Source organism: Cololabis saira, chromosome 20 (assembly GCF_033807715.1).
Source record: "Cololabis saira isolate AMF1-May2022 chromosome 20, fColSai1.1, whole genome shotgun sequence".
NCBI lineage: Eukaryota > Metazoa > Chordata > Actinopteri > Beloniformes > Belonidae > Cololabis > Cololabis saira.
This window is the reverse complement of record NC_084606.1, coordinates 20,772,996-20,788,146: the sequence shown is the minus strand read 5'-3', so window position 1 is coordinate 20,788,146 and position 15,151 is coordinate 20,772,996. Positions and strand designations below refer to the sequence as shown.

At 41.5% G+C, this 15,151-nt stretch overlaps 2 protein-coding genes across 3 annotated transcripts; one reads left to right on the top strand and one right to left on the bottom strand.

Moving 5' to 3' along the window:
• Nucleotides 1-20: 20 nt before the first annotated feature.
• efs (embryonal Fyn-associated substrate) lies at nt 21-10,431 on the bottom strand. Of its 2 annotated transcripts, XM_061710005.1 has the most exons (8): nt 10,308-10,431; nt 9,692-9,882; nt 7,070-8,389; nt 6,759-6,878; nt 4,247-5,167; nt 4,029-4,100; nt 2,445-2,702; nt 21-2,335 (listed from the first exon to the last, which is right to left on the bottom strand). In XM_061710005.1, the coding sequence occupies exons 2-8, from the start codon at nt 9,701-9,703 to the stop codon at nt 2,150-2,152; spliced, it is 2,889 nt and encodes a 962-aa protein (XP_061565989.1). In that variant the 5' UTR covers nt 9,704-9,882; nt 10,308-10,431; the 3' UTR covers nt 21-2,149. The 2 variants fall into 2 exon arrangements, with proteins under 2 accessions (XP_061565989.1, XP_061565990.1); XM_061710006.1 differs by lacking the exon at nt 4,029-4,100.
• A 362-nt stretch (nt 10,432-10,793) lies between these two features.
• dhrs4 (dehydrogenase/reductase (SDR family) member 4) lies at nt 10,794-15,121 on the top strand. Its single transcript, XM_061709483.1, has 9 exons — nt 10,794-10,930; nt 11,225-11,340; nt 12,487-12,664; nt 13,621-13,722; nt 13,810-13,880; nt 13,972-14,023; nt 14,268-14,402; nt 14,507-14,562; nt 14,636-15,121. Exons 1-9 carry the CDS (start codon nt 10,928-10,930, stop codon nt 14,748-14,750), a joined length of 828 nt encoding a protein of 275 aa, XP_061565467.1. The 5' UTR covers nt 10,794-10,927; the 3' UTR covers nt 14,751-15,121.
• Nucleotides 15,122-15,151: the final 30 nt, after the last annotated feature.

Sequence of the window (15,151 nt, the reverse complement as noted above, 5' to 3'; positions counted from 1 at the left end):
CCACTTTAATTAAACAGTCACAGAAGTGTTTTATTCGCACTTTTGTCTTCTTCAGGGAAAAAACCAACAAATAAACAAACAAAAAACTAAACCAGTAACAATTTGTGTTGCTAAAAGAAAATATGCATTCACTGATCCAGGGAGATCAATAAATTACATTATTTATCGAACATGGATAAAAAATACAGTACAAACACATGTGAATATCAATATTCCCTTAAGCAAACGTGTGCTTCTTTGTAACAGATGTATTTTTGCATTCTGAGCAGGAATACAAGACAAACATCAAATGTAGAGCTCAAAGTAAGAGGGATTAGGTTGTAATTACTGTAAGAGAAGTCCGAGGTTCACTTCCATATGTCAGAAAATATACATGAGAGACTCAAATGTGTTCACGTAGTGTAAAAAAGAATAGTCAATTTACAAAAGAAATCAGCCTTATATTTGAGATGCAATGTCAAATGTATAAAAGAACATTTTGATCATTGTAAATCATCTAATGACATCTCCCTTGTGAAGGATGTTCATGTAAAAAGTTTAAACAAATGAAAGCCATGCAAATGGAAAAGCAAAGAACAAAAATGTTCACAATAAATACTTTTCTCAGAGTTACTTGCTGATCATGTGCATCCACATACACTGAGCCTGTCTTAATAGACAGGTATTCCTTAAGTAATCGGTAATACTTCAAACTTCCAGAAGGTGGCTCTGGAGAAAAGCAAAAGGCAAAGAAACAATATTTCCCATAGAACAAACAACTCAAATGCACCAATAGGAGCATATTCATGAGATGTCTTGGTGTTTAAATGTGCAGTCTGGCTAAGTTATATGAATGACAAAATTCCAACATTTAATCCATATAATCCAACTTAATCACGTAGGAAAAGGTGGATTAAGACGTGTAGTGTAAAATATGTAGTGTGGACTGTTCCTCATTGTTTAGGTTTTACTCGGGATGGGCTAACTGATTACTAGCAGCAGCAACCTGATGTAAGTAGTACAGAACTTAAGAAGTAAAATGATTACTTTTATCCTTAACAAAAATAATAATTTCTGTATGTACTACCCAGCCTTAATTTCCATTGTACACCTTCACAACACAGTTAACAACTTCAAGGTACCAGAGTAGAAGTGAGCAAGTATCACTGACAGGCATTTGGAGGGAAAGGAAGACAAACAAGCAAACAAAGTAGAAGAGATGTAACGGTGCAAGTCAGAACAAGACATGTGGAGACAGGTGAACTTGGTCAACAGGTTTCTTATCCGTCACAAGACTAGTATCTGGCTGTGGGAAAGAACACGCTTGGGCAATTTTTCACCCATAGCATCATTAGTCACTCCCTGCCCTTCCATTAGATATATCCTCTGCTTCTCAGAGGATAAGATTGTATCCAGTGATGACATGTATGAGATTGCATAACGGTAAACTGAAGAATGTGTTGAGAGACGTCATGAAAAACTGAGGGAACTGGAGGCAAAATGACAAGTAATATTTGCTCTCTATTATAAATGGTCAGCACACAAGCAACACATAATTGCACGGATAAAGATGGAATTCTGGGTTATTTCTTAAAGCACTTCACTTGCTATTTAATGTCTCTTATAAAAAGGACAAAGTTCTTAACATGCTGCTTCATCATCTTCCGAATGATAACAACAAAAGGCCTTTTAAGTATCACTGTGAAAAGTAAGTCAGAACCAGGATGTACGGGCTGCTCCTGATCTATTTATGGAACAAGGGGTTGGCTAAATAAATAGGGGAAGGAAGAAAAATGGCTCTCATGTGAGGGAAAAGGAAACATGGCAAGAATATTAAAGCAAAGCTCCCAAAATAAGCAGTCCACATGGACACTTAAACCACAGAGGGGTTTCAAATATTCAATAAGTTAACATTTAAAAAAAAAATAGTAAAAGTGTGCCTGGCATCAAAGCAAAAAGTTCTTTGCAGGAACAAAGGCCAAAAAAAAAAAAAAAAAAAAAAAACACACTTGCAGGATAAACTCCAGCTGAGTGACACTTCTTGCAGGATTCAGCTTCAATTCCAATCAAATGCAAGAAAACCAAAGAGTGTGATGACAAATAAGGCATTTCAAAAAGAGAAAATGTCGGTGTAGTGCAGAGAAAGTTTTTACACAAATTATATGAAATATCATGAGGATATTTCTGCCAGACGCTGGAGCAGAGTGGAGAAACCAGCTGCTTGCTGGGAGAGCTCAGCCACACGGTCCACCATTTCCTGGGTGGCAGATACCGATGGGTAGTTCTGTGCAGCGCCTTTTGTTGCCACGACAACTGCCTTCAAGGCTTGGCATAGTCTTCCCCCAGAGGTAGTGATCTGAAAAAGAGAAAGGGAGTAATTCAAATCATAACGCAGTTTCTAAAAGTTTTACTGAAAAGGTTCCTTGAATGAATAAAGTGCAGTGTGCAGGGGTGTGTCTGCATACTTTGGCCCGGAGATCGGCAGACGTGAGGAGACGAGACAACGTGTCCCCGATGAATACCAGTTTATGTGCAGTCACGATGAGACTTTTTCCTCTGGCAACAAATATGCGAGGTGGCTGGTTCCCCTGCACGCTGCTGAAGAGCACATCGATGGCATCTGCCAGGCAGGAGAGGTGGGCGAGGCTCTGAGAGGAGTAAAAGGACAGCAGCTCCGAGTCCTCCAGGGAGAGGGACATTGGCAGAGGGGGGGATGGAGTCAACTGCAATAAGAAAGATTAGATTTGGTCTGTTATAAAACTAATAGACAGGTGAAAGCAATTTGAAACCACTTTTTTTTATTAACTACTCCAAAAAGTGTAAATCAAGATATTTTGTCAGAGTCCAAGATGCCTTCCTCTGATTCTTTGAATGAATTTATCACGTTGATCTGCCATCCCCAAAGAAATCACATTATGTACTGACTTCACCACGTCTATTGTAATTTTCTGCAGCCTCTGACTGGAACCACTTACAAAAAACCCTTAAACTTTCTGTTCTCACTTCCATCTCCACCTTCAAACTACATCTTCTATTAAGTACAACAGACTCCTGCACTTGCCTTTAGCCCTCCTTCATGCATACTGACTGTTTTACTTGATTAATTGTTTTATCTTTTGTATTGTGTTTTAATGTATTTTTGTGTATTTATATAACTTCGTTTTTCTTCATCTTAGCTCCCTCCCCTCACCCCCCTAGGCTGCACTTGTAAATAAGAAATTTGTTCTTAAATTGCTTGCCTGGTTAAATAAAGGTTAAATAAAAATAAATAAATAAAATTCTACAAAACATGCAATGAATGCAACCAAAGATTGGCAAATACAAAACTCAAGAGTAGCGTACTTAAGTAATCATTTAATAACCACTGTGAAATGTGCGCAAGCTTACTGACCACTGCAGAAAATTGGTATCAGTATTAAGAAAGCGTTAACCATCAAATGTTATTGAACAAATCTGACAAGGGTCTTCCATTTAACTTAAGAAGCTAAGAAAGTTGCACACAACTCCACACAGTAAGTGTGCCAGTGCTGAAGCAATGACTGTGTTTTACTGTCACTTATTGTCCTGCAGCCTCCTCCCCATGTAAGGCAAGATTGTTGAGAATTACAACTGAGCTCTTGTTGCTCTGCTGTGGCTTGACAAAGAAACCTTGCAAGAAGTAGGAGAAATGCAGACACACTGACAGAAGAAACATGACTTTGCTCTGATGCAACTCAACTGATTATAAGATGGATGTTAGAGTCTCTCAAAAGAATAAAAGACAGCACTAACATTAATAAACACATTCCCTCACTCTCCACGCAAAACACATAAATCAAGAGCGCTAAATGTTACACGAGACGATATGATGAACGGCAAACACTGTTGAGTATGAAGGCCACATTGGGATGCAAGTAGCGACTGCAAGCTGGACTATTGAGTCACTGTCAACAGAGTGAATCAGTGACTTATCTGTGTAGAGATGCTGTTTGTGTTTCAGTGATACGCACGTCTACTATCAAAGCCTGCGGAGTGACAGAAAGGCTTATGTATGTGAAGGTGATAATCACCCTTGGCTCTGCAGTGATGGTTAGTGTCTGTCCGTTCTCGGTGAAGGCATCTGAAGACGGATCTGGTTTACCCTGGTGTGGTAAAGAGAAGGCAGTCAGGACCAGTAAATGCACGCGAGCAATAACAATGACGTGTTTGACCAGCTGCTGCCAAATGTGCTTATGCACGAAAACAAACATGAGTTTTACTCCTTGTGCACCTGATTGATAGAACTGACCTGCAGCTTGACATAGCCAACACTGTCTCCAGTCGGTAGCGGAGCTGGGATCGGTGTCAGGCCAATCCCTGCATACTCATTGCTGGGATCGTCTTCTCCGTTAACCGGACCCACAGTGAGAGTCACGTTGGCTGGAGTGGAAGGCATGTTAAAGGCAGGCTGGGGGGTTGGGGGCAAGGGTCTCTCCTGGATCCAGCTACCTTTACGGGAGCCCATTCCACCACCAGACTTCCCATCAGGCACTGGGAGGGCTGGCAAAGGCCTGCGTGATAGGGATTCTTGGGAAGGCAGACGAGGCCGGCCCTGGGCTTGTAAGAGGAGGGCACTCTCCTCGAGAGAGCGCTGGACAAGCGACAACAGCCCTTCAGACGAAGGAGCATTACCAATGGCAGACAATGCAGGGAGCAGGTCTGACAGACGAGCCCAGGCCTGCTGAAGCGGTGGCGGAGGATCACCAGAATGACTGGCTTTCCAGGTAGACAGGACCTCAGCCAACGAGGTAGCCAGGTCCCGTGACGACAGAGTGGATGCCGTGTTCAGCAACGAGTGGACGAGGTTGGAAAGGGAGGCTCTCCACTGCACGTCGCCTGAGCCGTTACTGGAAACCGAGAGGCGGCGAGTGGAGGTCGAGGAGGATGAAGAGGAGTGGGGGAGGATTTCAACAGTCAGAGCGGGCATGTCATAGATGCCACAGTCCGGCTCAGAGGAGTCCCGCTTTTGATCTCCGTTGCTGGCTCGTTTCTCAGATCCGGAGATGCAACAGACCTGGGCAGCTTCCTCACTGGAGAGGTTGCTGGTGGACTCTGCTGGACCCAAAGGCACACCTGGAAGTGTAGGGACACTGTAGACCTCTTCCTCAACCTCCTCACCCTGGACACCTGATGTGGACATGTTCAGGGTGATCGTGGGGACATCGTATACCTACAAGGGAAGAGAACACTTTTCACACAACTTCAAAAGAAAAGCATAAAAGAAAAGAAAAAGTGGTTCAGCTGAGCAAGGCACTTTGGTCATTGGTTGTCAGTTCATGTGCCCATTTCCATTTTGTATCCATTAAGAGTAGTGTTTTTAAAGATTTGTTTAAACTTACTTAGTGATTTGCATGATTTAATTTCATCTTTACAGTTATTCCACAATTTGACTCCCTTCACTGATACACAATGGGTTTTGATGTTTGTTCGTACATGTTGTTTTTTTAAATTACATATTCCCCTGAGATTGTGTTTATTTTCTTTTATTTGAAACAACTTCTGGATGTCTTGTGGCAACTGATGATGATTTGCTTTATGCATGATTTGTAAAGTTTTGAAGTCGACCAGATCCTTAAATTTGAGTGTTCTCAGTTTGATGAAGAGTGGGTTTGTTGATTCTCTAAAGGCCGCATTATTTACAATTCTTATTGCTCTTTTTTGAAGTTTGAATATTGTAACTCAGCAGAGGATTTCAAATGGTGTGACTTTACGCTCCCGTTACAACTATTGCATCCACATTTTAAGACGTTGGATGAACTGAAACTACAGAAAATCCACCTACAGATCTGAAAATATACATATGACTAAGACAAACTGACCACCAGAGGGTGAGACAGATTTACAACCATTAACATCAAAGTTCGCCTGCAGTCCGCACCGAGTTAAATGCAGGCTAAGGGGAAAACGCAGTCCAACAGCTGGCACACATTTGCAAGATTAAAGGGGAGACCACTTGGAGCGGCATGGTGGTGGGACACTCTTGGCCAAGCCTTCACAGATGGGTGTGACTGGGAGAAAATAGAAACAACATTTGGACTGGATAGACAGGCTCCCACAGCAGCAGACTGAGACAGGTGTGGCCTCGCCTTGGGGGGGGTGTTTGACAAATCAATGGTGGAATGCAAGAAGAAATGGTGGCAGAGTGTTTGAGGCTCATCTCTTGTTCACAAATCATTTCAGTCGTACAGACATGAATTCAACAACAGCTTCCCCCAGTTCCTAGTTTGTTTGTTTGTTTTTTCCCTGAGCAAAAAAAAACACACTGGGAAATATGAATGTTACGTTAGAACTAGGAGTACATCATATGTGCACCAATCACTGCAACAGTTAAAGAGTAATATAACACTAATTGGTGAATGCAACATTTTGAGTCTTCTTGGAAAATAAAAATAAAACTCAATGTGTTAATAAACCACATAGAACATATAACTTGCTTCTCTAATTTAGTTTTCAGTAAAACGCAGCATTGTAGTTACACGTTCTAAAACCAGGATTAAATCAGGCACATTTAAGTTAGATAGAAAACAGTGGTAATTACATGCAACACTAACTTATTATTACATAACATTATTATTACATAACCTCTTTCATTTGTTCCTTCACATTTAATCCAAGGTTTTTCTTTGCCCCGTAAAGTTTTTTGGTATTCATAAAATGAGATTTTTCAAGAGATGAAAATTTCTTCTAGCAGATATTTATCAGACAGTGCTATTTATTTTCTGTTCAGCTCTGCAACACTCTTTATCTTTAACTATCTGTACCTCTGTCTCAGAGTCAGCTTGTGGCGGGACACTGCGAGGGGTGTCGTAGATACCGTCGTCTTCTTTAAGGGCAGATTGGATCGGCTGCTTCCACCTGCCAGTGGGAGGGGTATCATACACCTACGATGGCACCAAAGGATACAATCTAATTATTATTGGACAATATTACAGACTATAAGCTTCTAGATAGATATGAAACATTATTATTATTACATTAGAAGTTATTCAATTAGAAACTACAATGTGATTGTCATTTTTCTCTTATATCAGTTCATTTGGAGAATGACATAGAAAAACCTGCCATCACATACCTGGTCATTTCCAACGTCAGAGTGATCCAGATTTTCTCCCTTTTTGTTCTGCTCATTACCGCCTTTCCCAAGGCCGTTGCTCATCTTTTCTCCTTTGCTCTGTTTATCTTCTTGTTGTTGCAGGTTTGCCGAGGTCATCTGAGGGGTAAGTTTGGGGAAAGAATTGGAGTCAGCTGATGACAGCGCTGATTGCTGTGCATCTTTCCTCGTGACTCCTCTCACTGGAGGCGCTGGTGGAGGAGGCTTACGGAGAAGATTTGGTGATCCCGGGGCTCTGACTTGCCCTGCTCTGATCAACAAAGGGGAACCCCTGTGACCAGCCAGGCCGGCTTTTCCCCTGGCAACAGCAGTGTTGGGCAGGACTCCTTTAGGCAGGGGTCGAGGAGATGCTTGGGCAGGGGTTAAGTGAGATGGGTGTTGGTGGGCCAGAACTGTAGCTGGCGTCTTATGCATGCCTGCTCCCACAGGGGTGGGTGTTTGATACATCCCAGGAGCGTCGCTTTGGTTCCCTTTGGGCTGGGGGGTTCCATTGATAATAGCGGGGCTGTTAGAGAAGTGAGCATTGGCCACAGCTCCGCCGGTTGGGGATTGATAAACATCATCACTTGCGAGAGGAGTTCCTTTGGGCACCAAGTAACAGTCATCCGAGTGTCCCGTTGTTAGTGTTGGTACGAGATATGTAGTGTCTTCCGGTTCGTCAGTGGCTCTCGGCACTCCACTGGGGGAAAGGTACACAGACTCTGCAGCCATAAGAACTCCTGGCTGCCTGCCATGCTGGGCTGCGGAGGGGATAGGGCTTACTGGGGTCTGATAAAGATTTCCTGTCATTTCCGAGCCCCGTCCTCTTAGAGAAGGTGAGCGTGGACGTCCTGCCACTCCAATATCCCAATCAGGTCTGGGCCGAGTGCCAGAGCTAGAGTGTGAGCGTGGCCGGCTCCCATCCCCCCGGCGTAACTCCCCTGTCCGTGAAGCAGCTCCCGCTCCACGCCCCTCACCTGCAACTGGTGGGGAGCGATACACTCCATCTATATCGTCTGTACTGCTGCTCACAGCAGTCCGGGCCAGAGGTAGACCAGGTGACAGGTACACCGAGTCTTCATGGGGGCCAGTGCGAGGATCTGAACCCGGAGGTGGGGCCGTCTGCAAAAGTCGAAGGCGGTTGGCAGGGGCAATGCCCTGTCTGCCGTGCAGGGAGCAAAGCCACCAACCCGGCCCACCGCCCTTCTCCTGTTCAAGAACCATTAGGATGTCACCCTTTCGGAAAGCCAGTTCTTCTGGGCTTTCTGCTGTGTTGTCAAATAGCGCCTTTGCCAAAACCGTCTGGAAAGGCAAGAAAGGCAGGAATAGAAATCATTAACCACTTCAGTAATTTGAAAATCAAACAGCCAAAAAAACAAGTTTTTAATCACGACTCTAAATCTTAACACAGGCATGTCTCTAATGTACGACGGAGTATTTGGGCCAAACTAAGACAAAAGAAAATCGGAAATTACGAGAATAAAGTCGTAACATTACGAGAATAAAGTCGTAACATTACGAGAATAAAGTCGTAACATTACGAGAATAAAGTCGTAACATTACGAGAATAAAGTGGTAATTTATGAGAATAAAGTCGTAATATTACGAGAATAAAGTGTTAATTTATGAGAACTTTAACAGGAAGAGCATCTTCTCCCTGTGTTAAAATGAGGAATATTAAGCATCTTGTGAAGTTATATTTATATATTTATAATATATTTAATATTACGACTTTATTCTCGTAATATTACGACTTTATTCTCAAAATATTACGACTTTATTCTCGTAATATTACGACTTTATTCTCAAAATATTACGACTTTATTCTCGTAATATTACGACTTTATTCTCACAACATTATGACTTTATTCTGGTAATTTTACGACTTTATTCTCATATTATTATGACTTTATTTTCGTAGTTTCCTTTTTTTTTTTTGTCTTAGTTTGGCCCTAATACTCCGTCGTACTAATGCATCTACTTTACAAAACAAACAAGTACATTGATATAGCAGTGCCAAGTCAAGAGTATCAAAAGATTGATTGTTTATAACTGGTGAATAGAGTGAACAGGGACAATCACATAAGACGCAAGGATAAAAGAACTAAAAGATTAACAAAAAAATATTCCAAACGCCTGTGCCATGGTTAGCTGTAATTTGTAGCTGGGTCAGTAATCACGGTGAAGAGAGAAAGAGGGAATCAGTCGGGGAGGATCAATGATCAAATGGACATGGAGGCTTAATGGTAATGAGCTGGAAGAGAGGGAGGGGGAGGGGATGAGAGGCACATCTGTCCCTTGCAGTTTAGGGTTTAATTGCCGACCAAAAGCCAAGGAGTCAGCCCCCCTTTCATTTTCTAAACCAACCCCCCAGGGAAAAGTGGCTCCAGAGAGCCATGTGGGACCCGTTCAGGACAGTAATGGAGGCGTTGAAGATCCCCATTAAATATAATGAGATAGGATAAAAAAAAAATTAAAAAAAAGTATACCACGGATGCATCTTTTTTTCTTCTATTTAAGTCTGTTTTCACTATAAATGTCAATGAATATGATACTACCACAAATGCTAATTAGGACATACAAAGAGACAAGTGCTGTACTCACTGAGACAGACATGGCTGCGAGGTTATCAATAGTGTCTCTGAGAAAGTGTTTTTCAGTGTTTGGATCATCGAGTCATCCGTGCAGATGTCACCGGGGGACTGAGGAACTCGGTGCCGACGCACAGCTGGCTCTGCTGGAACAGACGCATCTCAGGGTCCGGACGGTCCCAGGTCCCAGTCTTCATGCGGCTCCTGCAGATCCATATAGAAAACGCCTTTTTTTCTCTTTCCCACGCTTTTGCTCATATAAAACAGTTACAACACCGATACACACGCGTGAAGTGAAACGTGGGCAGACCGAGGCGACACCTGTCTGAGGTTTCCACGCCCAGCAGCGTCACGGTACAAGCCACCCGTGCACCGATACATAGTATAAGCATTGTTCATAGCTGAAGCCTTTTCAACGCCAACAAAATGTGTGAATTACTAGTGTAAATGTGATTTTTAAAGTCAGAATAAGGTGATCCCTACTGCGGCCTAGTGACTAACATTAGCTGGCATTAGCTGCGTGAACGCCGCTGACTATCAGTCCAAAACAACTCTCTGAAATAAACACCGAGCTGTTTAACAGACGACGTGAGAACAAAAAAAAAAAGTCATCAACGTGAAGTTGTTACCTTGGTTTTATCTTATCTTAAATAAACTTCCCTTCGACGTGAGAGTGTTATATGAGGAGTCACTTCTTTCCAGGCGTGAAAATCTGTGGCCATTGGCGTACAATCACCTTCGATGACAACAACACTGCCCCCCGCCTCCTGCGCACCGCTGATCTAACAGCGAAACTCGCCGTCGAGCTGCTGCGGTTTGACCCATCCGGCATGTGTGAGATCGCGCAGCGAGCCGCCGCTCTAATTCAACAGCTGTTCTGATTGGCTCGTTCCTGCGGCGAGGGGCGGAACTTCCTATGGGTACTTCACGGTCCGCTCGTTCATTATAAACCTCCTCCTTACACTTTTAAGAAAATACATACACATTATCTAATAAGTATTTTTGTCGTTATAGCAATGATGTGTTTATTGTTTTCTTTAAATTAATGAGATAATCGGTACCATAACAATGGCTTTAACACGTATTTCAAGGCAGTAAAATGATAGCGTCGGCTTTTATTTTGACAGCAGGACCTTTACCGGAAAATACCAGAATGTAGCGAGAGTCAAAAGTCCAGGTAGCAGTGTTTAAGAGTCTTTTATCAGAACTTTTGATAAATATAACTTCACTTCAAGTATTCATAATCTGCATGGTGAGACTATTAACTTGGTCACATTTGTATAATGTCATAATTCTGCACAACGTCGGGAACTGCGTGTAGGCATAAGGTTGAAATAACTTGCCATTGTAAATATTGATTAAATGTGTTAATATTTCTGTTACCCAATCATTAATCAGTTAGTATATTGTAAGTTTGAGTAATACAAATTTGGTTTCCATTGCCATTCACTAGTTGCAATTCAGAACCAGCGCTCCAGAGCCCATGACCTCTCACCTACTTAACACATGTTTGCATGACAAGTGTGTTGCTATTCTATGTTCACAGGTGATGATCAGAAGTGTATTCAGGTTTCTTAGGACCAATCCTGTTGGTGGCCAGAACAGCATGTCTCAAAGCACTCTTGCTGGAAAGGTAGCCATAGTCACTGCCTCCACAGATGGGTGAGAATGACACTGTTTGTTTTGCCCTGATATAGATAAAACCAGTGGTGGACAGTAACAGAGTAAATTTACTTGAGTACTGTACTTAAGTACATATCCAGAGGATTTGTACTTTACTTGAGTATTAGATTTCTTTGGTACTTATTACTCTTACTTGAATACATTTCCAAGACAAATATTTTTACTTTTACTCAAGTAAATTTCTAGGAAGGCTGAAAAGTACTCGTTACTTTCAGGTCTGCTCTTTTTTCTTCTTCCCTAAAATCCTATTGGACACAAGCTGTTTTTGTCAAAGGAGGAGACCTATCACAGTGCACGCTCTCCACTGGGATGTACGTAAAGTGGAAATACGTCAAGCCTCCTCAAAACGATACCGCCAAAGTAGTATATTGCTATATTGTACTGGTACATGTCCTTCCTGTAAAGTTAAGTGACTTCAACATTGAGTTATTGAAAGCAGAGATGTAGTTTTTTGTAAAGCAGTGGTCTTTGGGGGGATCCAGACTTAGTTGGATGGTGCAGGTTCATTTGGTTTCAGTTCATGATTGTTAATAAACTCTGCATCATCTGCTGTCCTCTTATGATCCCATTCATTTGATTTGTTTTTGGTGTTTCTGCAGGTTTTATATAACATTGTGGTTCTAAAAGCAGCACATCAGTGCAGCTGGTTTCAAAGAGTTAATTCTCAGAAACAAGAGTTAAAAGATCCTTAAATTAATTTAGAAAAAATATAGTAATTTACTGATGTGGAAAGTAAGAAATTTACTCTTACTCTTACTCTTACTTTTACTTAAAGTAAATTTAAAAGCATTTACTTTTGGATACTTAAGTACCTTTAAAAGCAGGTACTTAATTTCTACTCTTACTCGAGTAATATTTTGACTGAGCTACTTTTACTTGTAACGGAGTAAATTTTGACCAGTAGTATTTGTACTCTTACTCAAGTACTGGGGTCGAGTACTCTGTCCACCTCTGGATAAAACAGTAGCAGTGATCTGCTGTTATGATACATCAGTGATACAGATTGCAAGAGGCATGCAACTTCTCACTGAATACATATTATATCTTTGAAAAAATGCTTCTTGAGTTATGTTCAAGATAAGTGCAGACAGCTCATTTTGTGCCACTCTCCCATCCCCTCTGCAGTATTGGTCTGGCTACAGCTCAGGCTCTGGGCAAAAGAGGAGCTCATGTGGTGGTGAGCAGCCGGCGGCAGGCCAATGTAGACAAAGCTGTGGCATTACTGAAGAGCCAGAGCATCCAAGTCACTGGAACCACCTGCAACGTTGGCATAGGGGAGGACAGAGAGAAGTTGGTTCAAATGGTAAATTCGTCCGTATCCACAGGAGTTCTCAGAAGTATTGAAACGCCAAAGATTATCTTCCTGGTTTTCTGTATTAATTGGTCAGAAAATAGGATCTGATTGTCATTTAAAGTGAAACACAATGTGCACAAGCTAATAACAAAGAATGTTGATGCTTTTACAGTCTCTGTGGAAATAGTGAGTGAACATCTGAATATTCCAACTCACTGAAACTTTTTTGCCTTTCTAACCTCAAACATTTCCTGTGGTTGCAGATCAGACTTTTTAAAATGTTCAGGAGGGATTTGGAACTCTTTCTCCTTAAAGGGCTTCAGCTCAAGTGCATTCTTACTCAGCATAAAAGGCACATTTTCTCTTTCTGATGTCATTCAGTTGTGGTTTTATATCTATTCATAGGGTTATTTGCTCTCTTTTTGTGCTTGAGCCACCCTGACAATGTTCTTGTATCAATTATCTTTGGCATTCATGACCCCCTAGATGATGTAAAGTGGTCCAGGTTTGCTCCACCGCAGCTTTGCACCATTTCCTGTTTCTATTCTTCAATGTTCTCCTAGAATAATTCCCCCTTAGTATCAGCAGTCCATGAAGGTTTCTAAGTCGCATTGTGGAGTATGAGGTTGTAAGCTGAAAAACATCAGGCACAAAGCTTTTGTTTTTCTTGGAAAGCGCTGGCTTTCTCCACAGAGTCTTTCCATGCCTGTTAAATTATGTGCGTATGGTAGACTCAACAGCTGCACTCGTAGCTCTTTATTTTACAATTTGTCTGTCTGTTAGATTATCAATATCTAATATCTTACAAATAGCTTTGTGACAGTCTCCAGTGTCATCTTAATCAGCCAACCTTGAATAAAAACTGTCACCTACGATCGTGTAAGTGACTGGTTTATCTGTAGTAATTTGTTTCACTATGATTTGTTGCAATGTAACTCAGACATTCAGTGTGTGTTTTGGACTAGACTCTGGATCAGTGTGGAGGCATCGACATCCTGGTGTCCAACGCTGCAGTCAACCCTTTCTTCGGAAACATCATGGACTCCACAGAGGAAGTCTGGGACAAGGTAAACACCATAAATGAGGCCTTTGGGGCCCTCTGTAAAAATTGGTAAAACATTCAATCTTCAGCATAATAAGTTGTTTGTTTCTAGATCCTTGCAGTAAATGTGAAATCAGCCTTCCTTCTGACTAAGTTGGTAGTACCCCACATGGAGAAAAGGCAGTGAGTGAGAGGCACTTGTAGTACTGGTAAATGGGTTCAAGAAAAGGCTTCTGCATCTTTGTGACCTTTTTGTCATGTTTTTTTTTTGTAGAGGGGGAAATGTAATATTTGTGTCCTCTGTGGCTGGATATCAACCAATGCAGGTCAGTCAAAGTATGCATGAATCTTTTATTTAGCAACGTTTGATATGTTTAAAAAAATTGATGTGGGAGATTATTTACTTAGAAACTTTACCTACAAGGTTGATGGCTGTGATTCTAACAACTGCTTGTGTTGTGAATACTTTATAGTTTAGTGTTATTTTATTTCTGTCACTCATGTGTGAACCAACTCCTTGTAATACTATTGGACAAATACTTTTGTAAGACCTGGACGCCCTCTTTTCAGGCCTTGGGTCCTTACAGTGTGAGTAAGACAGCCCTGCTGGGTCTAACTCGGGCCCTGGCTCCTGAGCTGGCTCAGAGCAACATCAGAGTGAACTGTGTGGCCCCAGGAGTCATCAAAACCCGTTTCAGCTCTGCGGTGAGGGGGACAAACACATGGATCATGGATTTACAAATCAATTTTTTGCTCCATTCATGTATTGTTTTATAATATTGTACTCTTTTCCCCCTTTTTTGTCCCAGCTATGGCAAAATGAAGACGTAGTGGATGAGTTCAAAAAGCAGCTTAGTATTAAAAGGTGATGTTCACACAAGCGCTTATATGTGTATACAAGAACATTTCAACAAATGCTTTTTATTCTGTCACTTCAGAATTGGAAATCCAGAGGAAATTGGAGGCGTGGTTGCATTCCTGTGCTCAGAGGATGCTTCCTACATCACAGGAGAGACCATCACTGTGACGGGAGGGATAGGCTGTCGACTCTGAGTTCTCAGAGGCAGCAGAGATTCATAATGAATTACATACTTCTGTTGATAACTTGATTCTGCATCGATCATTTCTACTGTTGGTAACTTGATTCTGCATCGATCATTTCTACTGTTGGTAACTTGATTCTGCGTCCATCATTTCTATTGTATGTCTCTAAAGTGCAGGGACAACACTGTAAAAAAATAAAACTAACACAAAAGTTCGTAAAAATAATTCCCTGAGCAGATTCCTCTGACCTTCCTATGCTGTGATTAAAGTTTCTTTGTAAAGTTTTTCTAATGAAGAAATTGTGGATTATTTAAATAAATGGCTGATATCATACTGGAACAAAATTACATGCAGTTTTAAAATATACTGTAAATAAATGACATTTTATGTGTCTGGTCTTGTCACCTGAT